Here is a 27,962-nt window from a genome sequence, read left to right on the forward strand (position 1 = left end):
AAACAATTTGTCATAATAAAGAAAGGATAACGAAACTGAGTAACTAAAATGGATTAAAAAAATTTCAACATTCCAAAACTCTTGAGGCATAACTCTTAACTCTTGAGGTTTCAAGTTCCTGAATTGGAACATCCAATTGACAACACTCAGAAACGATTAAGAATAATAGAAGAACTTTGAAGATGCACCCAATGATGGTCGGTTCAAAAAAAAAATTGGATATTTTTTAATCCCCAATTGCTTAAATTACGATATTATGAAAAATGGATGAATTCTCTGAGAATGATAATTCTCAGGTCTTACAAATCAAACATTTTACTTTCAGACACTAGCTTTTTTCAATTTTTGAATTTTCATTCCAGATTCTAAATTTAACAGGATCCAAGTTTAGAAAAAGATTTATACTTGTTTATTATTTTATTTCGTTTTTAGTTTTAAAATGCAATATTCTTATAAGGAGTGGTAAAACTTTGTAGCGTTTTTAATTGAATGTTACCATTTCTTAATATTTAAGCTGCTTTTTTTAAATAATGCGTTAAAAAAAAACCAGATCATCCAAATTTGGATTCTATTAAATGTTTTATAAGTCTCTTTGGAATCATTTAATTGCACCAATAATATAAGTATTTTTGGAGGAATTAGAAAAAATGATGTGTGGCTCAGAAGATCAAATCTCGAGTGTTATCACTCATATAATGAACCTGACATTATTAACCTTATTAAACGACAAAGAATAAAATGGGCAGGCCGCCTTATTAGAATGGACAAAGATTGTACCACAAAAAGAGTTTTCAATGCTAGACCAGTTGGCACATGAAAAAGAGGCAGGCTGAATTTGAGATGGATAGATGACCCAGAGAAAAACCTTTCGGTCTTAAAAACTAAAAATTGGAAAACACTTGCAAAAAAAAGGTTAGCCTGGAAAAAACTTCTTGAGAAGGTCAAGGCCCATCCTGGGCTGTCGAGCTATTGATGATGATGAATAATAAATATTTATACAAGTTTATTTGGACGAATTATGAATTATAGTAGTAGTCCAGACAAAGCTTGATGGTTTTTGTACCTTTTCTCCCACTAGCAACAGTCAATTATGTTTATAATTTACTAAATTATAATTTACAAAATTCTTCCAATTATTTTTTAAATGATTAAATTTAGCTTAACTATTTTTCTACTTTATAATTGAATAATAAATAGCTGTATTTTAATCGTTCACATATTTCCATTTCACTTTTTTATTAGTAAAGGGGATATATTTTTCTTTTTATTTCCCTTTCTTCTGTTCACTGATATGCAAAAGCACAATGCATTTAGTCTCCTCTTAAATCAAAGAGAAATCAAAACCAGCATGCCACTGCTTTATGTTTCATTGACAGCAGCTTATCGTAAAACGATTCTTTCGAACACACAGGAGAAAATGAAACATTTGTCCTTTTTCTGCCCCCTCTCCACATTCTCCTCTACTCGAATTCAAGGATGAGCCAAATTTTCACTTTTTTCAATTGTTCCAGTTAACAAAATGGTGAAAAAATGGAGCGAAATGTTTTCCCGTTTTCTGAATACCGGATAAATGGTTCTGTACTGTAGTTTAGTATAGCTGAAATATCTTCCATAAATATCCCCATCAGGGTGCGTAGCCAGATTTTTCAACAAAAAATAAACACCTTTTAAGTACTTCTTATGCACTCAAAAAATATTTTTAATCACTTTAAAAAAAAATTCATAATTACGGTCTGTTCAAAATTTATAAACATAAAATCAATAAAATTCGAAAACATTATCACCAACTTCATATAATCATGATAAAATAACTAAATTCATATAAAAAAAATTCAGAGAAGTTATGAAAATCATGCATATTTTTTTGTAATTTAGAAAGACAGTCGACATGGTGGTGTTGATCCTTCAGTTTACATAATATACTTGCAAAGTAACACTAACAGGGGTCTATTTATAAGAAATTTGGGTTCGTTAATGGACTCTTCACAAAATATCTTTTCATAAAAACGGACCCTTTACAAAATGATTTTTCTTTTTATCGGACCCTTTACAAATTTTTTTATCTTCATTATTGTTTTGTTAATCCAATAAACCCTTCCCAGGGCAGAAAACAAGAAAGATGGATGTAAATGATTGAAGTTTTGTCATCGGCAGACGACTCTTCCATTATTTGTCCGAAATGAATATTCTGCGTTCAGCAGTATAGGCTAAATACCAAACATTTGCACGTATATTCCGGCGCATAATGCGCACCTGTAATTTCTAATACTTTTTTTAAATTTTGAGGGTAAAAAATGTCTGACAAATCTGTCCTGGTTGCGTAAGAAAACCAGAAAGCCTTTTAGTGTGGGACATGTTTAGATCCCACCTTACAGATAATACAAAAAAATTCTTGAAAGAATGTAACACCGACATGGCAGTTATTCTGGGCGGATTAACACCATTAGTTCAGCCATTGGACGTCTGCTTAAACAATCCATTTAAAGCCAATTTAAAAAAACAGTGGAACACTTGGATGTTGGAGGGTGTGAAAACCTTTACGAAAGGAGGACATATGTGTCATGCAAGTTTGGAAACAGTGTGCAAATGGATATTAAAAGCATGGGATGAAATTAAGCCAGAGATAGTTAGAAAATCATTCAAAAAATGCAGCATTTCAAATAATCTGGATGGATCAGAAGATGATTGTTTATTTATGGATGAGGGTAACACACATGATGAAGACGAAACAGATTGTGATGACGTGCCTGAATAACGGAAAACGAATGTAATGAACTATTTATGTAATAACGAAAATCAATAAAGTATATAGGTAAAATAAAGGTATTTTTCTAAATTAAAATTTTTTTAATCTATTATTTTTTATATTCGGCGTATACCACGCAACCGTAAATCCCAATGTTATTTTTTGTATTAAAAGTGCGCATTATACGCCGGAATATACGGTATGTTGCATTTCTAATCTAGAAGCTGTTAATTTTTTTAAATAAATTTTTCTAATTATAATTTTGCAGTGCTGAGCATAATCTTGTATCTATTTACAATTTAAAAACTCCTAGAAAAAGTTTTTTGCAATCACCGGACCCTATTTGAACAAATTCATAAAAGCAGAACCCTGGTTGAAAGAATGCGAGTAATTTTTTTTCACAAAACCGGACCTTTCACAGAATGTCTGGACAGACCCCTGACTAAGGAAAATTAATGTGGTACTATTGTACAGCGAAGAATAAAAATTGTAACTCTAAACTACTTTCATCTAACATTCAGAAATCTTTCTTACTAATATCAAAATCTAATGATCTAAAAGCGTCTGAAAAATAGAATTTATTTCTATTTATAGCTTTTATTTTTTTTTAAGAAAAAAAAATGATAAGTTAAAGTTCATTACATTATTTAACAAAAATTTTGATTGAAATAAATATATTACTGTCATGTCTTCTCTAACATTATAATTTCAGTTATTTTTATTCTTTTTAAACTTACATCTTCTGAATTGCTACATACTTCAAAATGCTTGAATTAGCAATTCACAATTATTTTATACTTATATACTCTATAACCTTTCATTTTTATTTGGCATTAAAAGATAATTTTATCAACAAAAAAAAAAAAGTTATAGAATATTTGCAAGCCAGTGTTATTATAAGTATTTAAATTTTCATGAAGTAATCATAGATTAAAGACATAATAATGTATACAAAAGAGAGGCGATTCAAAGTAACTCACTCTTCTGTTTAAAGTGTGGACATCGTGCGTGTTTTCGGACTTCCAAGAGACTTGAACATCGTTTGAGAATTTTCAAACACTGATCCTTCCATGTTGCCATAGAGACTTGCCTTCTCTCTCACCTCATGATTTTGCTGCACGTGTGGAAGGAGACAATAATTAGTGATCAGAAAGTTTTTCAGCCAAATTTTTTCAACAAAAAATTAGCACTTTTCAAGCACTCAAAAAATATTTTTAAGCATTCTAAAAAAATATAATAATTAAGATACAAGTACTAATAAAATTTTTTTTTCTTCTTCCAGTTGTTGAAAGTTCCTCATCCAACGAAACATTATCAAAATGCAAGATAATTTTCAAACACTTTACATGATCATGATAAAATAGCTTGTTTCTGACTAAGAAATCTTATGCCATGAAATTATACACAATTTTAAATACATTCAATATGAAAGTGGCTCATTCTATTTTTTAAAATTAATTATTTTACTTTATCATGAAAAAAAATTTAATTCAAAATTATAATTCAGGGGTTGTTCAGGCCAAATTTACTACCGTTAAGCGGTACCTTCACAAATTCAACTTTAGGAAAAACGGTAGTTTCACTAAATACTTTTCATTAAAATTTTATTTTTGTATCCCATAAGAAACGATAAATCCATATTTTTGTGTTGATTTTTTAATATAATTTTTAATTTTCACAAAATAGGTACCTCTCAGAAAAAGTTAGATAGACCCCTGTAATTAATTCAACTATAATTTGAAAAAAGGTTATCGAGTGTATTTTTTAGATTTAAAAAGCTGTTTATAAAAGCATGTTCAACAAAACATTCAAAAGATTAATATTATTGATCTTTGCAAATCTCTTGTAAAATGCAGAAGAGGGCAGTCAATAAATGCACATCAGAAATAGCACATATTTCCTGAAACATGTAAAATGATTGGCACTTTCTAACGCTATGGACCAATGGCACGCCGAAATGAATTGCGGTTGATTGAATTGAGAAAACAATGAATAGTGAAAAACATGTTTTAGTGAAAACATAAAACATATGAGAAACATATGTGAAAAACATATGAATAGTGAAAAACATGTTTTTTGAATAATTTATAGCCAAAATTGAAGAAAAATATCATTTTAGAAAAGGGAAAATGATACATTTTTAAAAAAACACCAAATGAAAAAAAAAGCATCTCTAAGAGCTTCAAAAAAAAAGAAAAAAAAAAAAAACGAAAATTAGCACCTGTAAGTACTTTTTAACAAGGTTACAAACATTAGCATTTTTTTTACTTGCTCGATTCAAGACAACTTCATTATAAATCTACATTAACTTTTGATAGCTTTTTCAACAGTTACTTTTCCAGGGGTGATTGTGAGCCCAAGTCAAAATTCCGGAAAATTCATTGAGTTAAAAAAAAAAAAGAGAACAGTTTAATTGAAAAATTAGAAAAAAAATTTAAAAAAGTTTTTTTTCCCTTTTACTCACTATTTCTCAGTTCACTTAAAAATATTTAAAATTTTACACATACCTGGAGAAGTATTTAAAATTTACAAATATGTTTCTTTCTTGAGTTTATGATTACAACTTCTATTAATCATGAATATGAGCTTATAAAGTAACTCTCTGGCTCTCCCTTACAAACAAATAAAATAAACTGTGTTTTTAAGTTCTACATTTGAAAATTTGATTTCTGGAAACTTCTGTGATCAATGATTTTTTTAAACGTGTGGACCTTCGATCTCCGGAAACTTCCGGATCACTGTAAGCAAAAATTTTAGAAATCCGGAGCACAATCAGCCCTGCTTTTCGTATTTTAGGTTATGTCCACATACAGGGTTGCCACCCAAATATGGAAAGAAAAATTCCCTGTGTTTTCCCTGTACATATTATACACAATATATTAAAAGGAAACACACTATCAATGCGCTTTTGTGTGAGCTATATTGGGCTAACTATATTTATTAGTTTTAATTGCTGGAAAAACAGCTGAACATACTTAAATAATGCTATAGTAAATGATATAGTTTAGTATAGTATAGTTTTTTAAAAAATAAGCATTTTTTAAAAAACCCCAATGATAAAAGCACCTTTAAGGGCTTTTAAAAAACAAAAATAAGCACCTTTAAGCACTTTTTAAAAATGCTACGCACCATATAATTAGAAAAATATTATACAAATAATTCTTAAAAATCACATGCTTTAACACTGTTAAAAAAATCTGATCCTGGATGCGTAGAAAAATCAACAATCATTTCACAATATTTGCATTTAATCCCGCCTCGCTCAGACCCTAATATAAAAGCATATTGTGCTTTATAAAGTAATCGCTCTAACATTTATATACAACTCATTTATATACATAATATTTATATACATAACATTTATATACAAAAGACTAGCCACAAGAGGAATGAAGAAACTAGAAAAACCCTAGTGGCTGAGTGAGGCAAATCAAAGCAGAATGTAGTACTAAGTGCTATGAAGAAATGGCCAGTAACTTGTGTCATAAATCAGTATTTGTATGAAGAAAACAAGAATCCTGGTCATCGAGATGAGCTGATGCGACAGGAGAGGTAAGAATTTTGGCATTATAGAAATAATCAGAGTAAAATGCTTTTCCAGGCGTTATGTAGGGGATGGAATTAATGCCCTTAACAAGAGAATCAAAAAAATGAATTAAATAAGATTCCAGGCATGAAAATGAGCTGAAGTAACTGGGGTGGAAATAATTTTAGCATTGACCAATTTATGCCAAATACAGCAATAAATGATTTATCGCATTCTGGTTAATGGACTTATCTACCGCGTTATTTCAGTCTAAATTTTAAAGCACGTCTGGTTTATCCAATTTTCACCAGCCGAATCAAAACAAAACGGTTTACAAAAGTAGCTCTAGCAAAACCATATTTAAAATGTTCCAACTTTTTCAGGGGTCTGTCCAGACATTTGGTGAAAGGTCCGTTTTTGTAAAATTGTGCAAAAATGACTCGTAATTTGTGTATATAAAATAAAGGTTAAGTCACATTCTTTCAACCAGGGTCCTGCTTTTGCGAATTTGTGCAAATAGGGTCCTGTTATTGCAAAAAACTTTTTCAAGGAGTTTTTAAATTGTAAATAGATACAAGATTATGCTCAACACTGCAAAATTACAATTAAAAAAATCAAATTTTAAAAAATAAACAGCAATTGCTGCTACTAAATTAGAGATGCAACATACAAATATTTGGTATTTAGCCTATACTACTGAAAGCAGATTATTCATTTTGGATGAACAATGGAAGAAGCGTCTGTGGAAGACAAAACTTAATTCGTTTACATCCATCTTTCTTTTTTTCCTACCTGGGAAAGGTTTATTCGATTAACAAAATAATAATGAAGATAAACAAATTTGTGGAGGGACCGATGATTAAAAGATAAATTATTTTGTGAAGGGTCTGTTTTTTGTTTTTATGAAAATATATTTTGTGAAGGGTCCGTTAACGGACCCAAATTTCTTCTAAACAGACCCCTGTTTTTGTATACCTAATCATTCAATTTTTTTCAATCACTTATGAAATAAACTAATAAAGAATAATTGTTCAGATGGATACTTAGCTTTGGACAAATAAATTTTATAGTGAGTTAATGTTTTACTAGAAAATGTAAAATTAGCATTCTTGGTTGAACAAACAGGTGGAATTCAAAAATGATACAGAAATAAAAAGTACGGAAAATTACGAAAATACCGACACGAACAATCACTTCAAAACAATTTTAATAATGAGCACTAAATCTATATATCTTTTTTCTGATTTCTTATTCATTCTAAGACTTTTTTTTAGCATTTCTGATTTTCCAGGGTGTGTAGCCAAACACGGTAAATAAAAAAATCCCATTACGGAAAAGGGAAAATTAAGCACTTTTTAAAGACACCGATGGAAAAAAGCACTTTGAAGGTCTTTTAAAAAACGAAAATTCAAAATAAGCACTTTTTTAAAAAGCTAAGCTCACTCAATTCTTGTTTTCTTTTTTCCCTTAACCTGTGAAAAACCTGGTTTATACAGTAGATTCTATAAACATAATATTAAGAATGGTCTTCAAGCAACTGAGGAAGAAACTTACTTTTACTCGAGGAGAATTCAACTTTAGAAATTTCTTCACTATCAGAAGAGCAAAATCAACTTCTTGGTCTCTTCCATGAACCTAGTGTTGCATAAAATGTTCTTAGTTTAAATCAGAGCATTATAATATGGAATCATACAAGCAAATAAATAGAGCTTATGAAAACCAGCCACTAGAGTCATAAAAATTAATAAATTCATTTTTAAATAGATTCAGGGTATCTGCTACATTTTAGATTTTCAAATTGATAATTTTTCATGATTTTCCATACTAATTCCAAGAATTTTTCATGACTTACCGAAGTTACTATTTTCTCCGACAAAAACACAACAATAAATTTAATAAAGCATTATAATAACATTCATTGAAATGATAGATTATAACCAAAACTGTTATTCTCTGCATCTTCATATTTATTGATTTTAAACTTAAAAAACAAAGTAATGAAAGAGTTGAAGCAGTAAAATAGCTGAGCAAATCATTTTTTGTTCTGCAGAATTACATTTTAAAGATACTTTTCTTGTTCATCGGAAAGGGAAGAAATACTCCCGATTTTTCTGTTCTAATTTCGGAATAAAAAAATTCGCCAATGACTGGCTTGCTTCAGCTAAAATTTTAAATTGATAAAGTAAAAAAAATAAATAATAACAATATTTCTGAAATCACAGAAGTTGAAAAGATAATTCGCTCTAGAAATGATGTTTTCTTTCATTTTTTGAAAGAACACCATAATTTTTAAAGAACACGATAAAAACATTTTATATCTTAATCAAATATGACTGTGTGTGGGGATTTTGTTACAAATTCAGATATTCGGAACACTATGAAATTGGGGGGGGGGAATTCTATTTTAAAAGTTAGATTTTTCAACGACCTAAATCCATGACTTTTCAAGATTTTTTTTTTTTAAAAAAATAGCTAAAATCATGACATTTCATGACAAATTTTGTTCAATACTAAAATTCATTCCATGATTTTTCATTACTTTCCAGATGCACGGATACCCTGTAAATTTACCCAAAGTCAAAATTCTTGATGGTTTATGTTGGTTTCAGAGCGACTCATAAGTGTCACCATCATTATGAATTCATGGTGTTTGATATGCCAACAAACTTCCATCATTCCATGTTGTAAAATGCTACTTTAATACTATGATGATAGTTTACCATCAAGAAAAGTTTGATTTCCATGAATCAACAGTCCATGATGATCCATGTTGGTTCTCAGGAACATACCATCAAAACAATTTGGGATTTTTTAAGTTGGACCATCATAAATCAGTCCGAATTCCTACATTACGATGATGGTTGTTCATAATCAATCAAACATTTGTGGTGGTCTATACTGGTACAACAATACATTTCTATGGTTGTTTAATGGAAAGTCTTGTTGGTTCAGCAGGAATATACCATCAAATCCATTTGGTTTTCTTTTATGCTTCTTTCGTAAACTTTGATGCAAATTTCTGATGGTTCAACATAAACAAATCATCAAAACAAGTTGTTATTCTTATGTTGAGCCATCTAAATCAGTTCGAATTCCTACATTGGGGGTGATAGTTACTTGTGTTGGTTATCATGAAAAAAATATAATGGTTCATGATGGCATGATTGGTCCATCAATGGAAAACCACAAAAAATTTTGGAAATAAATGTATTTGACTGAAATTAGTTATAATTTACATTATTGTTTTTTTTTTATAAATTTTTTTTTAAATATTTAACTAGGCACTTGTCAGTCTATATATATACGAGCTCACAGCTTTGTGGTTACAAACTGTCCTGCACAAAATTCACAACTTCCAAAATCAGGGGTGATTGTGAGCCCAACTCAAAAATTCCGAAAATTTCTTGAGTCAAATCATGACTGACGCATTTCAAAAAATGAATGTCTTTATAAATTTAAATCATTGATATTTTCACAATATGAAACACTGAATAAACTATATGCGGCATAATTTAAATTAATAACTGCTTATAAGTTTACTTTTATCTCTAATTGTGAGCTATTACAAACCCTGCAAAGCAAAGGACTTCGTTTATTTATATTTATGTTTTTGATGTAATTTTTTGTTTATATTTATGTTTTTGATATTTTTAAAATTTTTTACGAAATTTTAACGTTTGTAATCAGGGTGCATAGCCAAATATTTCAACAAAAAATAAGCACCTCTTAAGTACTTTTTAAGCACTCCGAAAATATTTTTAAGCACTATATACATTAATAAAATGCAAAAAAAAAAAAATACATGATCATGATAAAATAACCAGTTTCTGACAAAGAACTCTTTTCTTGATTATATTAGCCATTATAAAAAGATCAAGAACCTTTTCGGTTCGCTATCAGAAGGTGGAAAAAAAAAGATAAATGCAGCAGAGATGCACATGAGAGTGCAAGAATCTCACAGAACCCAGCTCAGTATACGCACATGTGAACTCACAAGTATTTCATCAAACATGTAAAATGATTGGCGCTTTCATACGCTATGGACCAACGGGATGCCGAAATAGATTGTAGTTGAATAAATTATGAAAACGTTGAATAGCACAATATGAAAAGCACATTTTTGCATAAAATGTGATGAAAATTGACATTGTAAAGAAAAAATTCTCATTTTCGAAAAAGGAAAATTAAGCACGTTTTAAAAACACCCAATGAAAAAAGCACCTTTAAGGGCTCTTAAAAAACGAAAATAAACACCTTTAAGCACTTTTTAAAAATGCTACGCACCATGTTAATGTTTTAACGTTTAGAATCTTCTAATGTTTTTATGTTACACATTTTATTGAATATTAATTTATGTTCCATGTTTGATCTCCGAGTATGCTTGCGTGAAGTGTCTGCACACTCCAGGGAATGAATATATATATCATCGAGTGCTGCTGCTAAAATTAAAATAAATAAAAGTTTATTATACCTCCCAGCAAATGAGATAGAGTCACAATTATAATTTAAGAAGCTGGCTCTTAAGATTTTACTACTTTTCTGATAAGAAAATTACTGTACCAATACATAAAAAGAATTTTTTTAAAGTTTTTGATGAGTCAGTTATAATCCATGGTTAAAACCATTGAAAATTTGACACATGTAAAAAAAAATTTAATTTTTTTCCTTCAAAACAATTGGTAAAGGAAGTGGTTAAGAACTGATGAAATAAAATAGAATGAAACATATTAAGATTGATATTTTGAAATCCTTTATGAAAAGGCATGTATGAAAGAGGATTACTTCATCAATTATGATGTGAGTATACATGTCCATCCTTTTAGCATTCACTAACTTTTCCAACAAGACACCCGTCGTGACGTAGGAAATGCAAGTAGAAGAAGAAATCTTCTGATCCATGGCTACCTGAAAAAGAAATAAAGTTTCATTTCAAAATTATTTTACGCATTGCATGTTTCAATGATCAGTCTTTTTAGAATACAATTCTGTGAATTTTAACACAAGTCAGTACCACTCCCGGGCAGTGCCCAGGGTCCCCAAGCACTCAGGGATCCTTGAGAATCTTACTTTTTATGTATTCAGTTGTCTGTTTAGAAAAAATTTGTGTCCGTTAACAAACCTTTCACAAAATGTCTGGACAGACCCCTGGTATTGTATTAAAAAAAAATTAAGAGCAAAAACACTTCAAAATATATTTTTATTCTAGTATAAAAAGTGTGAATTTTTTCTCTCGATATATAGTGATGGATAATCCATGCAAACCCCAATAATTCGTATGGTTTATCACCAGGAAAACTTAAAAAGTCAATCAAAATCTATTTTTCCACATTAAAATGAAGCTTTTAGGTACTCAACTAACGTTTATAGATATGTTTAACTACCACCAACTCCATTTAGTATTTATAATTAGTTAAATAAAGTAATAATTGAAACAGTTAAGAATGAGAGAGCACTACAGGACAGTAACTTTTAAACTTGTTGTGTCTGATGTGCATTGAAAGATGTTTTAATAACTGACTTTAATACAGTTTGACACAATAATTCAAACCTTTGAAGCCCTCATGTTTTTTTTAAAATTTATTTTAATTAACTTGGTTCTGAAAATTATTTCATTATTTGAGGATTGCAATTGGTTATCTATTTTTTTTTTTTTTTTTAATTATGCTTAGTTTGAAAATGCTTTATTTTATGTGCATTGAGAATTTGGGGTGATAAATATGTGTTTGTTAAAATTATTGCGTATCTTATAAATGCTTTATTTTTTATGTATGTGAGGTTTTCTAAGTTCAACAGTATTTTAAAACAGTATGACATGTTATAGGAGCAAAAAACATTTCTGTGCCCAGGGGCTCTGCTTGCTATCAAGACGGTTCTGTCACAAGTCTAAATCATTCAGACACTATTTTCTTATCTTGGTAATTGAATCAAATTCTCATATGGAGTCATTATTAGCATTGATAATCACATTATTAAGGACTTCCTTATCACAAATTAACTGTTAAAAAATACCTGTTACTGGTGGGTAGAAACATTAAACACAGTTCATGAAAATCCAATCAATAAGAGCAGAGCCCCCAGGCACAAAAACAGTTTAGACTCCTATAACATGCCATGATGTTTAAAAACGAACTAAAAAACTTCACAAACATAAAATAAATCATTATGAAGGTATTAGGCAATAATTTTAATAAATTTAAACACATTTTGATTACCCCAAAAACTCAAACTAAGCATTTTTAAACTATGCATAATTGATTTTTTAAAAAAAAAATATATGCTAACTAGTTGTAATCCTCAAATAATAAAATAATTTACAAAAACATGGAAGTTAATTAAAATAATCAAATTAAATAAACATTAAGGTATAACTAATAAAATAAAAAAATCGAAAGGTACGAAATATTTTGTCAAACTAAAACAGTTATTAAAACATCTTCCAATGCCCAAAAACCTAAAATTTTCAAGAATACCTAAAGTTTTCATTGGAATGTAGAAAAATAGAATTCGTTTGCCTTTTTAAGTTTTACAAATATGCAATCAATCATTAGACGTAGAAAAAAAAATGTACACTTTATGCAATAGAGTATATTCAATTTTAAAATTATATAATGCAATGTTGTTTATTCTTAGTTTTTTTTTAAAATACAATTTATAAAAAGTAAGATACTTCTTGAATACCACAAAAATTCAATATATATAAAATAAGCATTTTTAAACTATGCATAATTTAAAAACAAATTAGGATGGTAATCAGTTGCAATTTTCGAATAATAAAATAACTTTGAAAACCATGAAAGCGAATGAGAGTAAAATAAAAGCATAAAGGTATAACAAATGAGATGCCATCAAAATGTATGAATTAATTTCGTCACGCTAGTCACTTATTAAAACATCTCTCAATGCACATCAGATATAACCAGTTTAAAAGTTGTCCCAAAGTGCCATGTAATTCTTAACTATTTCAATTAGTACTTTATTTAACTAATTTTAAATACTAAACAGAGTTGGTGGTGGTCACGCATTTTTAGAACTATTATGACTCAAACATAAAACTTGTCGAGTACCTAAAAACCTTATCGCAATGTAGAAAAATATGTGGGGCAATCATATTTTTCTATGTTGCAATAAGGTTTAACTCAAATGAAACCTGGTCACTAGTGCAAAGTAACGGTAATGATTTTATTAACTCACAAATGTTGTCATACACAGTACATATACTCAAAAACAGTAATCAAAACTGTTGGCACATTTATCCCATTGCGACACTAGCCGGACGATTCCATCTTTGAAGGAGCTAGTAAGCTGCGGTCTGATCCATCCCTGGAGCCAGTCACACACACGTCATCATCCGTTGTGAATCAATGTCCGCGAATAGCTTAATTCAGAGGTCCAAAAACATGAAAATCGTATGGTGAAAGGTCTGGACAGTACGGTGGATGTTCCAGCGTTTCCCACCAAAACTGCTGCAATGTCTATTTTCCCGCATTGGCTGTGTGTGAGCAATAACTTGTTTGACCACCTTATCTTCGGCGTGCAACCATACTGTCGCTATGGTTGTCAGTCCCTTTACCAATAGGTGGTGCCGTCAAACTCGCAGTTACGTGGCCCCCCATTATGTCAAATGCAAGGCTAGACAGACTCATAGATTTCGGGGTGCTTTTTAAGTTTTCTTGGTGGTAAACTATTCCAATTATTGGTGTGTGTTATGATAATCAATAACTGTTTATGATAATCAATGATGTTATGATAATCAGTAATGTTATGATAATCAATGATGTTATGATAATCAGTAATGTTATGATAATCAATGACTATTTATAGAAAGAAAAACAAAATGCAAACTTCATACACTAGAAAAAAAATTTTTTTTAAATGTATAAGGCAATGTTGTTTATCACAGTTTTTTCTTTAATACAATTAATGAAAAGTAAGATTATCAAGGGCACTCTGAGTGCCTGGGGCCCCAGGGCACAGCCCAGTAGGCTCATGCAGGGTACGTAGCCAAATCTTTCAACAAAAAAAGCACCTTTTAAGCACTCAAAAACTATTGTTAAGCACTACATACATAAAGAAAATTCAAAATAATTTTCAAAAACTTTACATGATCATGATATAATAATTAATTTCTGACAAAGAACGCTTTTCTTGATTATATTAGCCATTATAAAATAATTGAGAGATTTTTCCGTTCGATATCAAAGGGTGGAAAACAAAGTCTGAACTTGAGAATATCTTGCAAAATGCAGCAGAGTTGAAATGATGGTGCAAAATCCTCACCGAATCCAGCTCAGTATATGCACATGCAGATTCGCAATCCCTGTGGCAGAATTTTTTCGGGGTTTCAGCGACATACCTCTCTAATACTGATATCTTTTTGCAAGATACTTATAAAAACAACAAATATATATAGGTTACTAATTTAAAGTAACAGAAACGTCAACAAAAAAAAATTTCGCATCAAATAAAAAATTTTTTAAATTGAATATGTCATATTTTTTTTACTCTAATATTAGGGGCGATATTCTTGCATTTTGTCGGGGTAAAACACACTTATTTCCTTTTTCACATTTTGCAATTTATCCTCTCAATAAAAAATTTAAAAAATCGCGAATTTAGTAGCAGTAGTAATAAAATTCAATATAATCTTCAAAGACTTTACACGATCATGGTAAAAATAACTAGTTTCAGACAAAGAACCTTTTTCTTGATTATATTAGCTACTATAAAAAGATCGAGAGATTTTTCAGTTCGATTTCAGAGGGTGGAAAAATGCAGCCTGAAATTGAGAATATCTTGCAAAATGCAGCAGAATTTCACACGAGAGAGCTAAAATCTTACCGAACCCAATTCAGTACACGCACAATTGAACTCGCAAATATTTCATGAGTGTCGGATTTGGGTTCCTACACTGTATATTATTTGATGATCTCCCAAGTAAAACAGAATCTTTACCTAATAACCAACTATTGTGCCAGTTTCCCAGTTCCTCTCTTTACACACTCTATTGGAAATGCTGATGGCTGCAATTTTCCTGGGCTGAGTGACAATAATGTTGCAGTACCTCTTCCACGAGACTGATGGTAGTCGAGTATATACTGGGGAACTTGGGTAGTCTTGCCGCAACCAGTCGGTCCTTGAATAATTAACACAGGATTGATATCCAACTGTTGTAATATCTAGAAATTAAAAAATGACATTAGTTTGAAAAGACAAACATACTAGTGTCATGAAAAAAAATAACTTTTAAAAAAACTCAGCACAGGATCCGGACTTAGCCTAATTGGGGCAAAAACTTCATTCACTTTTTCAGTAATGAAGAACCGAACTTCATTGAGGTATTTAAATTTTTCACCTCATTATAGATAACATAACAAGAAAATTGACTAGAACCTAATATAGACACGGAAAAATTTACCCCTACCAGCCCTTATTTAGGGCATACGGGTAAGTATTTATTAAAAAAAAAAAAAAAAATTATAATAATAATAATCCAAAGAACAGTATAACCATAAAATACATATCAGAGATGGCAAACAGCCCAAGAACATGGCGGGCATAGAACAGCAAAAATCATGTAAGGTGATAAAACATTAAAACCGCAAAATATTAAAAGTGTCAGTTAAAAGAACAATTTAAAAGATAAACATGTAAAATTTACAAAAGGACAACATAGTATAACATATTAAATAGTACAAAAGTAATTACAATAAAATTGGAGAAAGAAGAGCGTATAAAAGACATAATAAAAGTTACAAAACTATAAGGTCAATAAAATTGAGACACCCAAGCTGGAAAGAGCAAGTTCCGAGACCATTAAAGACCATCCCCCAATACATCCTCTCAAGATCGTTTAATAATCTTTTTTATGATATTTCGGCAAGTTAGGTTAGCATAGCATTGATGTTAACTAATATTATTAAAGTGATTGTCTGGAATTGAGAACAATTCATTAACAAGTGATCAATAGATTGATATTCACCACAGTAATTACATTCAGGAGTTTTGTGAAATTATATTGGTGTTCTCCAAACACTGTTAAAATATGATTGAGTAATATAGATATAAAGTCCCCCCCTCAATGGTCAGACGAAATATTGCTTCGTTCATTTTATTGATTGACAATTCCATGTCCATCATGCCGAATGTAGATTGCTAACTTTGTCATCTACCTGGAGATAATTAATATCCTTGCTGACATTAGGACGGAATTTAGCTAAATTTTTGCACTTACGATGGCGCACTTAAGCCAATGAGAGGCTTGTATTTCTGTAAATATATCGCATTTTGCGATGTGCAAAAATACAGACTTTTGATTGGCCAAATTTGTCTATCCTAATTGCGAAAATTTAGCTGAATTCCGCCCAAGAAACCCATGAATATACGAAGTATAGATTTTTGTGTTCATACAATAGATTAATGAAGAAGTTAACAAAAAAATGACAGATTTTACATTGCACAGAAATTTTGCTTTAAAAAAGATCATTTAGGAAGGAAACGTAAAATAAATTTTCAATCGATTTTGAAGCGCCCTCTTATGCGGAGAGCCCGGGGCAGTTGCCCCTTATGCCCCTGCCTTAGTCAGAATCTGCCTCAGCAGCTAAATACAAATATCTGCTACAATATTGATTTTCAAATGCATGACAGTTCAGGAATAATTCCAAGAAATCTTCAAGCCTTACCAAAGTTACTATTTTATCCGGCAAAAACACAACAATAAATTTAAAAAAAGCATTATAATAACATTAATTTAAATGATAGATTATAACCAAAACAGTTATTCTCAGCATCTTCATATTTATTGATTTTAAACTTAAAAGAACGTAGCAAAAAAAAAATAGTTAAAACAATAAACTAGCTTGGAGAAAAAAGAGTTGAAGCAATGAACTAGCTGGAAAAAAAATACAAAAGTAAAAACTTACATACAGTCAGATATATGTACGAATTTAAAGTTGCTTTATATCTTCCTAAAAGTGCAATATAAAATGCAAAAACTAGAATTTAATTAAAATAATAGATTATAACCAAAACTGCTATTCTCTGCATCTTCATATTTATTGATTTTAAACTTAAAAGAAAATAGTAAAAAAAAAAAAAAAAAAAAAAAAAAGAGTTAAAGCAATAAACTAGCTGGAAAAAAAAAAAGAGTTGAAGCAATGAACTAGCTGGAAAAAAAATACAAAAGTAAATAATTACATACAGTCAGATATATGTACGAATTTAAAGTTGTTTTATTTCTTCTTAAAAGTGTAATATAAAATGCAAAAACTAGAATTTTTAATTAAAATAATAGATTATAACCAAAACTGTTATTCTCTGCATCTTCATATTTATTGATTTTAAACTTAAAAAAACAGAGTAAAAAAGAAAGAAAAGAGTTGAAGCAATAAACTAGCTGGAAAAAAATACACAAGCAAATAATTACATACAGTCAGATATATGACGAATTTAAAGTTGTTTTATGTCTTCTTAAAAGTAAATATAATATAAAATGCCAAAACTAGAATTTAAAATTGAGGAAATAAAGAAAATAAGTCTGAAGTCAAAAACACAACAATAAATTTAAAAAAGCATTATAATAACATTAATTGAAATTATAACCAAAACTGTAATTCTCAGCATCTTCATATATAGTGATTTTAAACTTAAAAAAACAGAGTAACAAAGAAAGAAAAGAGTTGAAGGAATAAACTAGCTAGAAAAAAAACACAAAAGCAAATAATTACTTACAGTCAGATATATGTAGTAATTTAAAGTTGTTTTATATTTTCTTAAAAGTAAATGTAACATAAAATGCCTATATTAGAATTTTAAACTTATAAAATAAATAAAATAAGTCTGAAGTCAAAAACACAATAAATTTGAAAAAGCATTATAATAACATTAATTGAAATTATAAACAAAACTGAAATTCTCTGCATCTTTATATTTATAGATTTTAAACTTAAAAAAACAGAGTAAAAAAAGAAGAATAGAGTTGAAGCAATAAACTAGCTGGAAAAAAAATACAAAAGCAAATAATTACATACAGTCAGATATATGTAGTAGTTTAAACTTGTTTTACTTCTTCTCAAAACTGTAATATAAAATGCCTAAACTAGAATGTTAAATTGATAAAATAAATAAAATAAGTCTGACGTCAAAAACACAACAATAAATTTAAAAAAGCATTATAATAACATTAATTGATTTATATAAACAAAACTGAAATTCTCTGTATCTTTATATTTATAGATTTAAAACTTAAAAAAACAGAGTAAAAAAGAAAGAAAAGATTTGAAGGAATAAACTAGCTGGAAAAAAAAAGCAAATAATTACATACAGTCAGATATATGTAGTAATTTTAAGTTGATTTATTTCCTCTTAAATGTAAGTGTAACATAAAATGCCTATACTAGAATTTTAAATTGATAAAATAAATAACATAAGTTTGAACTCAAAAACAAAACAATAAATTTAAAAAAGCATTATAATAACATTAATTGAAATTATATCCAAAACTGTTGTTCTCTGCATCTTCATATTTATCGATTTTAAACATAAAAAAACAGAGTAAAAAAGGAAGAAAATAGTTGCTGGAAAAAAAACACAAAAGCAAATGATTACATACAGTCATATATATGTAGTAATTTAAAGTTGATTAATTTCCTCTTAAAAGTAAGTACAGTATAAAAAGCCTAAACTAGAAATTTAAATTGATAAAGTAAATAACATAAGTTTGAACTAAAAAACACAACAATAAAGTTAAAAAAGCATTATAATAACATTAATTGAAATTATAAACAAAACTGTAATTCTCTGCTTCTTCATATTTATTGATTTTAAACTTTAAAAAAAAACACAGTAAAAAAGAGAGAAAAGAGTTGCTGGAAAAAAAACACAAAAGCAAATAATTACATACAATCAGATATAAGTAGAAATTTAAAGTTGATTGATTTCCTCTTAAAAGTAAGTGTAATATAAAAAGCCTAAACTAGAATTTTAAATTGATAAAGTAAATAACATAAGTTTGAACTCAAAAACACAACAATAAAGTTAAAAAAGCATTATAACAACATTAATTGAAATTATAAACAAAACTGTAATTCTCTGCTTCTTCATATTTATTGATTTTAAACATAAAAAAACAGAGTAAAAAAGAAAGAAAAGAATTGAAGGAATAAACTAGCTGGAAAAAAAATACAAAAGCAAATAATTACATACAGTCAGATATATGTAGTAATTTAAAATTGTTTTATTTCTTCTCAAAAGTGTTATATAAAATGCCTAAACTAGAATTTTAAATTGATAGAATAAATAAAATAAGTCTAAAGTCAAAAACAGAACAATAAATTTAAAAAAATATTATAATATCATAAATTGAAAGGATAGGCATAACCAAAACAGTTATTCTCAGCATCTTCATATTTATTGATTTTAAACTTAAAAGAACATAGTAAAAAAAAATAAAAATAGTTAAAGCAATGAACTAGCTGGAAAAAAAAGAGTTGAAGCAATGAACTAGCTGGAAAAAAAATACAAAAGTAAATAATTACATACAGTCAGATATATGTACGAATTTAAAGTTGTTTTATTTCTTCTTAAAAGTACAATATAAAATGCAAAAACTAGAATTTTTAATTAAAATAATAGATTATAACCAAAACTGTTATTCTCTGCATCTTCGTATTTATTGATTTTAAACTTAAAAAAACAGAGTAAAAAAGAAAGAAAAGAGTTGAAGCAATAAACTAGCTGAAAAAAAATACAAAAGCAAATAATTACATACAGTCAGATATATGTACGAATTTAAAGTTGTTTTATATCTTCTTAAAAGTAAATATAACATAAAATGCCAAAACCAGAATTTAAAATTGATGAAATAAATAAAATAAGTCTGAAGTCAAAAACACAACAATAAATTTGAAAAAGCATTATAATAACATTAATTGAAATTATAAACAAAACTGAAATTCTCTGCATCTTTATATTTATAGATTTTAAACTTAAAAAAACAGAGTAAAAAAGAAAGAAAAGAATTGCAGGAATAAACTAGCTGGAAAAAAAATACAAAAGCAAATAATTACATACAGTCAGATATATGTAGTAATTTTAAGTTGATTTATTTCCTCTTAAATGTAAGTGTAATATAAAAGCCGAAACTAGAATATTAAATTGAAAAAATAAGTCTGAAGTAAAAAACACAACAATAAATTTAAAAAAGCATTATAATAACAGTAATTAAAATTATATCCAAAACTGTTATTCTCTGCATCTTCATATTTATTGATTTTAAACTTAAAAAAACAGAGTAAAAAAAAAAGAATAGAGTTGAAGCAATAAACTAGCTGGAAAAAAAATACAAAAGCAAATAATTACATACAGTCAGATATATGTAGTAGTTTAAACTTGTTTTACTTCTTCTCAAAAGTGTAAAATAAAATGCCTAAACTAGAATGTTAAATTGATAAAATAAATAAAATAAGTCTGACGTCAAAAACGCAACAATAAATTTAAAAAAGCATTATAATAACATTAATTGATTTATATAAACAAAACTGAAATTCTATGCATCTTTATATTTATAGATTTTAAACTTAAAAAAACAGAGTAAACATGAAAGAAAAGAATTGAAGGAATAAACAAGCTGGAAAAAAAATACAAAAGCAAATAATTACATACAGTCAGATATATGCAGTAATTTTAAGTTGATTTATTTCCTCTTAAATGTAAGTGTAATATAAAAGCCAAAACTAGAATATTAAATTGAAAAAATAAGTCTGAAGTAAAAAACACAACAATAAATTTAAAAAAGCATTATAATAACAGTAATTAAAATTATATCCAAAACTGTTATTCTCTGCATCTTCATATTTATTGATTTTAAACTTAAAAAAACAGTAAAAAAAAAAGAATAGAGTTGAAGCAATAAACTAGCTGGAAAAAAAATACAAAAGCAAATAATTACATACAGTCAGATATATGTAGTAGTTTAAACTTGTTTTACTTCTTCTCAAAAGTGTAAAATAAAATGCCTAAACTAGAATGTTAAATTGATAAAATAAATAAAATGAGTCTGACGTCAAAAACGCAACAATAAATTTAAAAAAGCATTATAATAACATTAATTGATTTATATAAACAAAACTGAAATTCTCTGCATCTTTATATTTATAGATTTTAAACTTAAAAAAACAGAGTAAACATGAAAGAAAAGAATTGAAGGAATAAACTAGCTGGAAAAAAAATACAAAAGCAAATAATTACATACAGTCAGATAAATGTAGTAATTTTAAGTTGATTTAATTCCTCTTAAATGTAAGTGTAACATAAAATGCCTATACTAGAATTTTAAATTGATAAAATAAATAACATAAGTTTGATCTCAAAAACAAAACAATAAATTTAAAAAAGCATTATAATAACATTAATTGAAATTATATCCAAAACTGTTATTCTCTGCATCTGCAAACATATTGATTTTAAACATAAAAAAACAAAGTAGAAAAGAAAGAAAAGAGTTGCTGGAAAAAAAACACAAAAGCAAATAATTACATACAGTCAGATATATGCAGTAATTTAAAGTTGTTTTATTTCTTCTTAAAAGTAAATATAATATAAAATGCCTATACTAGAATTTTAAACTGATAAAATAAATAAAATAAGCATGAAGTCAAAAACACAACAATAAATTTGAAAAAGTATTATAATAACATTAATTGAAATTATTTTCAAAACTGTAATTCTCAGCATCTTCATATATAATGATTTAAAACTTTAAAAAAAAAACAGAGTAACATAGAAAGAAAAGAGTTGAAGCAATAAACTAGCTAGAAAAAAAAACACAAAAGCAAATAATTACATACACTCAGATATATGTAGTAATTTTAAGTTGATTTATTTCCTCTTAAATGTAAGTGTAACATAAAATGCCTATACTATAATATTAAATTGATAAAATAAATAACATAAGTTTGATCTCAAAAACAAAACAATAAATTTAAAAAAGCATTATAATAACATTAATTGAAATTATATCCAAAACTGTTATTCTCTGCATCTTCATATTTATTGATTTTAAACATAAAAAAACAGAGTAAAAAAGGAAGAAAAGAGTTGCTGGAAAAAAAAAACACAAAAGCAAATGATTACATACAGTCATATATATGTAGTAATTTAAAGTTGTTTTATATTTTCTTTTGTAAATGTAACATAAAATGCCAATACTAGAATTTTAAACTTATAAAATAAATAAAATAAGTTTGAAGTCAAAAATACAACAATAAATTTAAAAAAGCATTATAATAACATTAATTGAAATTATAAACAAAACTGAAATTCTCTGCAATTTTATATTTATAGATTTTAAACTTAAAAAAAACAGAGTAAAAAAGAAAGAAAAGAATTGAAGGAATAAACTAGCTGGAAAAAAAATACAAAAGCAAATAATTACATACAGTCAGATATATTTAGTAATTTAAACTTGTTTTACTTCTTCTCAAAAGTGTTATATAAAATGCCTAAACTAGAATTTTAAATTGATAAAATAAATAAAATAAGTCTGAATTCAAAAACACAACAATAAATTTAAAAAAGCATTATAATAACATTAATTGAAATTATAAACAAAACTGTAATTCTCTGCATCTTCATATTTATTGATTTTAAACTTAAAAAAACAGAGTAAAAAAGGAAGAATAGAGTTGAAGCAATAAACTAGCTGGAAAAAAAGACACAAAAGCAAATAATTACGTACACTACGACATATGCAATAATTTAAAGTTGATTTATTTCCTCTTAAAAGTGTAATATAAAAAGCCTAAACTAGAATTTTAAATTGATAAAATAAATAAAATAAGTCTAAAGTCAAAAACACAACAATAAATTTAAAAAAGCATTATAATAACATTAATTGAAATTATAACTAAAACTGTTATTCTCTGTATCTTCCTATTTATAGATTTTAAACTTAAAAAAAACAGAGTAAAAAAAGAAAGAAAAGAGTTGAAGCAATAAACTAGCTGGAAAAAAAATACAAAAGCAAATAATTACATACAGTCAGATATATGTAGTAATTTAAACTTGTTTTACTTCTTCTCAAAAGTGTTATATAAAATGCCTACACTAGAATTTTAAATTGATAAAATAAATAAAATAAGTCTGAAGTCAAAAACACAACAATAAATTTAAAAAAGCATTATAATAACATTAATTGAAATTATATCCAAAACTGTTATTCTCTGCATCTTCATATTTATTGATTTTAAACATAAAAAAACAGAGTAAAAAAGAAAGAAAAGAGTTGCTGGGAAAAAAACAGAAAAGCAAATAATTACATACAGTCAGATACATGTAGTAATTTAAAGTTGTTTCATATCTTCTTAAAAGTAAATGTAATATAAAATGTCTAAAAAAGAATCTTAAATTGATAAAATAAATAACATAAGTTTGAACTTAAAAACACAACAATAAATTTAAAAAAGCATTATAATAACATTAATTGAAATTATAAACAAAATTGTAATTCTCTGCATCTTCATATTTATTGATTTTAAATTTTAAAAAAACAGAGTAAAAAAAAAAAAAAAAAAGAGTTGAAGTATATATTAATACTAAATTAATAGTATATACTAAGAGTATATATTAATATTTACAATATATTAATAGTAAAATAATATTTGAAAAATTATTCATATAACTATGAAAACAACAACCATTCTGTAAATAATACCATAGAGAGAATAAACAACTATTTCTCTTTAATGTGAGATTCGTGCAAAATCAATCAACAAAGTAAATTTACTTACTAGAAAAGTTCAAATATTTAAAAAAAATCATATAAAGGCTTGGCATAGTTAAAATTGAAAAATAACACCAAGGTCGCACCACAATATAATATCATAAACATTATAAATCAAACATATGACGAGGAGAATACGAATACCAAATAAACATCCTAAAAATTAAGACTCACAAATATGTCATTTCATTATCCTGCGTGTAAGAAGATTAGTAATATGCTAAAAAAAGATCAGCTAAAAATAACACCAATTTGCACCACAATATAATATCATAAACATTATAAATCAAACAGTATGACCAGGAAAAAATACAAATATCAAATAAATATCCTAAAAATCAAGACTCACAAATATGTCATTTCATTATCATGTGAATAAGATTGGTGATACGTTAAAAAGAGATCAGATAAAAAATATAATTAGAATAGATTTATGATACAGTTGAACCTCATTAAAACACAAAACTGCATAACGTGAAATATCGATTTACATGAAACACATGTTTGGTCCAGTGAGTAAACTATCAATTATTGTTGTATTTTACATGTTTAATATGAAATTTTCAAGCTGATTATCTCTTAACATGAAAGGTTGCCACTCAAATCTGGAGAAGCAAAAAAATTCCCTCTTTTCCCTGTACATATTAAAAATTCCCTGTATTTTCCAGGTTTTTTCTCTGTTCTCCTTGTGGAGTGGCAACCCTGAAAGTATATTGCACTTAAATTTTTAGGGAAATTTGAAACCAGAAAAAAAAGAGAGCAAAATGTTTTTTACCTGTTCCCTGTAACTCGTGATGGGATGATCAGGATCATAGTTTGCGGCTTCATTAAAGTTGAGTAGATTTGTCTGGTTTCTTCATTATGCAATTCACTGACCGCTGGTCCCTCAGTGATGGCAGTACTATTATCGTCAACATCCTCCAAGGTAGTGAGGCTGACGGTTGAACCGGGCAATTCTAAGGTCTGTCTCCTAGTCAAAAACTAAAGAACAAATTGTCAAATGCTTAGTCTTCAGCATGTGGGAAGGATGCACAAGCTACAAAAACTAAAAAATACTAATGACCCCAGTGACATAATTTTTTCAGTTGGTTTTCTCCTCTGCAGAAATTTTTGCTCTATTTTTTATTTACATTTAATACTTTTAACTTCCACAAAGTTTTGAAAAACCTATAATTTTAATACAATATTATTTATTACAACAACGGAATCTCGAAATGAAAACAAGCATTTAGTTATCCTTTTTTGACCAGTCCAATTAGCGTGATTTCTCCGTCGGTTGTTACTGCTACGGATTTCAAGATTTTTTATTATCATTTTTTTTAATGTGAGGATGATTTACAAAAAAGGAAATGATTAGTGCTGTTTTCACCCTACGAAATTGGAAAAGGTCATCCATAATATTAGAATTAAAAAAATATTACATATTCAATTTTTTTTTAAATTATTTTATTAAAAAAGTTTTTTTTATGTTGAAGCTTTGATTAGTTTAAATTGGTAACATGTATACAGTCAGACCTCAATATAAGGTCACCCTAAGATACATTGCAAAAGTGACCTTATAAGCGGGGTGACCTTTTAACAGATTCATTAGCAGTTCATAACTAAGCACATAAATAGTACACATTATGATTTTTAAAAATGGTAATACAAACGAAAACAATCAGTCATAAATTAAATATTTAAGTCAATAAATTTTAACAGAATTAATAAATTAAAAAAAGTTAGATTTTTGAAAAAAAAATTAATTTTAAATAAAGCTGTTTACAAATTTCCTCAAAGTTTATAGACATACATTACATCTAACCTTATTTAAAATAATCATTTATGAAGGTTCGTCTCGTTTTTGGCTTCATTTTTCGAACAATGTTTTCTAGATTTTGTAACTTCTCAAAATGCTCCTCAGCTCCCTCATGGTTTGTAAAAAAATTTTGTTTGACATTTATTGCATTGAAGCTTTTCCTTTAAGTTACAGCTACAGTCTCAGGATCACTGTCATTGTCCACAACTTGTGAAACTTGTAAAACAATTTCAGAAATTGTAGCTTCAGAAGAGGTGGCAATTACCTCATCAGTCAAACCATATACAGCCTCCTCTTCAATGACATGGCCACGATTTTCCAAATCTTCCATCAGAACAGATAGAGGAAAATAGTCTTTTTCTTCGGTTTCGTCATCCATGATATTCAGAGAACTCACAAAACCTGCATGACGAAAACAATTTTCTATGTATGTGGTGGACACCATGTTAAGTCTCAGATAAAAATGACCTTATAAGCGATAACAATTTTTAAAACTTGACCATATATCCAATAATTTGTAAGAAATAATTCCTATTCAGTCAACCGGGACTATGGAAAAGTGACCTTATATATGCGGTTGACCTTATATTGAGGTCTAACTGTATTTGTTATTACTAAAAGTATCTTGAAGAAAGATATTGTTAGTACTAGAGAGGTAAGTCGAAGAAAGACTGAAAAAATTCTGTCAACACAATTTTTAAAAAAGCTTTAAGTTCAAAAATTCAACATACTTGTTCATTCTTTTCTTTATCCAGATACTTTTTAACATAAACATAACATTAATGAATTAATGTTATGTTTATGTTAACATTAATGAATTAACAACAATTAACAATTGGATTATAACATTAATGAATACCTTTTACTATTCAAAATTATGCGTAAACATAATAAATAACTTAAGTTCATTTAATGTCAATCATACCTGGAAAATATTGCAGTTTTTCTGTTTTGATGACTGTAAAATTCTCTATATGGAAAATATTTAGCACATTATGCAGCAATTATCATGAAATTTATAAAATTTCGTAAAATCCACTGGATTTTTTCCTAGCCATGTTTGTTTAATAATGAAACAAATCTTTCATTTTTATATATTTATCATAAAGAATTTTAACGAAACAAAACACAACATTCTATTCCTTAATAATCAAATAATGGTTATAAAAATAACTTACTGTGGAATGGTAGGACGTGGCAGAGAAAACTGCTGCATATTATTGATGCCAGTACCACCTGTTGCAGTGGGTGCCACTTTTAAATCTTCCAACTGGGCATTTAGGTCAAAAAAAGAGTTAATATGGTCCAATGTGATGGACATCTTTACTAGAAATAAAAAAAGAATTTTAATACTAGTTTTTAATTAATCAACAAACTACAAAATAATACAATTAGTTTATAGAGTATAAAAGATAATACAATTAGTCTTCAATATAATACAATTAGTTCATAGACTAAACAGGATATAACCTACAGTGTTCATTCTAAACAAAGTTGGTCCTTTTGATGAAAGATTTACTCTTTTGAGCCTATAAACCAGGGTTCCCCAACACGAATTGTTTATTGCTAGTATTAAACACATGTACTTATTGTTTTAAAATAAATAAATTTGTATCTTGAAAATAGCCCTTAAATGTTTATTTGTAAAATATTATTAAATTGTGTCCTATTGAATTTTGGAGAAAATTTTTTTTCTTTCTGGAAATTAAATAATGCATATGTTAATATTCTTTTGACATATATGAAAAGAAATTTTATCATTAGCCCGCAACTAATGATAGTGCTATTAATACATGAGTCCATAATAATTTCACACGTGACGTGGCTTTTTAAATTTCGATATTTCAAATTATTACAATACAATGATTATCAATTTGAGAACTCACTTTTCAAGACACGTTCAATTCACTACAAATCATTGCATTTTTCAAGTAATTTTTAAACTCCGATGTTTTGTAATAAAACGACATTATTATAACACATAAATTTCAATTTCACCTTCTTCAGGTAAAATTGAATTTTATGTGTTGTGACAATGTGAACAACACATAAGATTTCCAGATTTGAGTGACAACCATGTCCAGGTAATAAACACTGGACACGGTTGTCACTTAAA

The 27,962-nt window shown here is 27.7% G+C and overlaps 1 protein-coding gene across 6 annotated transcripts in view; it reads right to left on the reverse strand.

The window, feature by feature from the left end:
* LOC147801898 (uncharacterized) overlaps positions 1-27,962 on the reverse strand; it is a 54,096-nt gene that overhangs the window by 22,745 nt on the left and 3,389 nt on the right. For 2 of the 6 annotated variants that reach the window (XR_015430419.1, XM_087154973.1), the window contains exons 2-6: positions 27,025-27,172; positions 15,225-15,448; positions 11,055-11,177; positions 7,827-7,907; positions 3,727-3,860 (exon numbers count right to left, since the gene is read on the reverse strand). Coding sequence is in view for 1 of the 6 variants with exons in the window: in XM_087154972.1 (XP_087011098.1) it covers positions 24,693-24,750; positions 24,824-25,029; positions 26,112-26,225 (378 nt within the window). In the remaining 5 variants the exon portion in view is untranslated. Of the gene's footprint in view, positions 1-3,726; positions 3,861-7,826; positions 7,908-11,054; positions 11,178-12,281; positions 12,372-15,224; positions 15,449-23,871; positions 24,751-24,823; positions 25,030-26,111; positions 26,249-27,024; positions 27,173-27,962 lie in introns of those variants that run through there. The other 4 variants (XR_015430418.1, XR_015430420.1, XM_087154972.1 and 1 more) reach the window with 4 other exon arrangements.

This window comes from Parasteatoda tepidariorum, chromosome 11 (assembly GCF_982258835.1).
Source record: "Parasteatoda tepidariorum strain Cologne lab strain chromosome 11, Ptep-v5.0, whole genome shotgun sequence".
Taxonomy (NCBI): domain Eukaryota; kingdom Metazoa; phylum Arthropoda; class Arachnida; order Araneae; family Theridiidae; genus Parasteatoda; species Parasteatoda tepidariorum.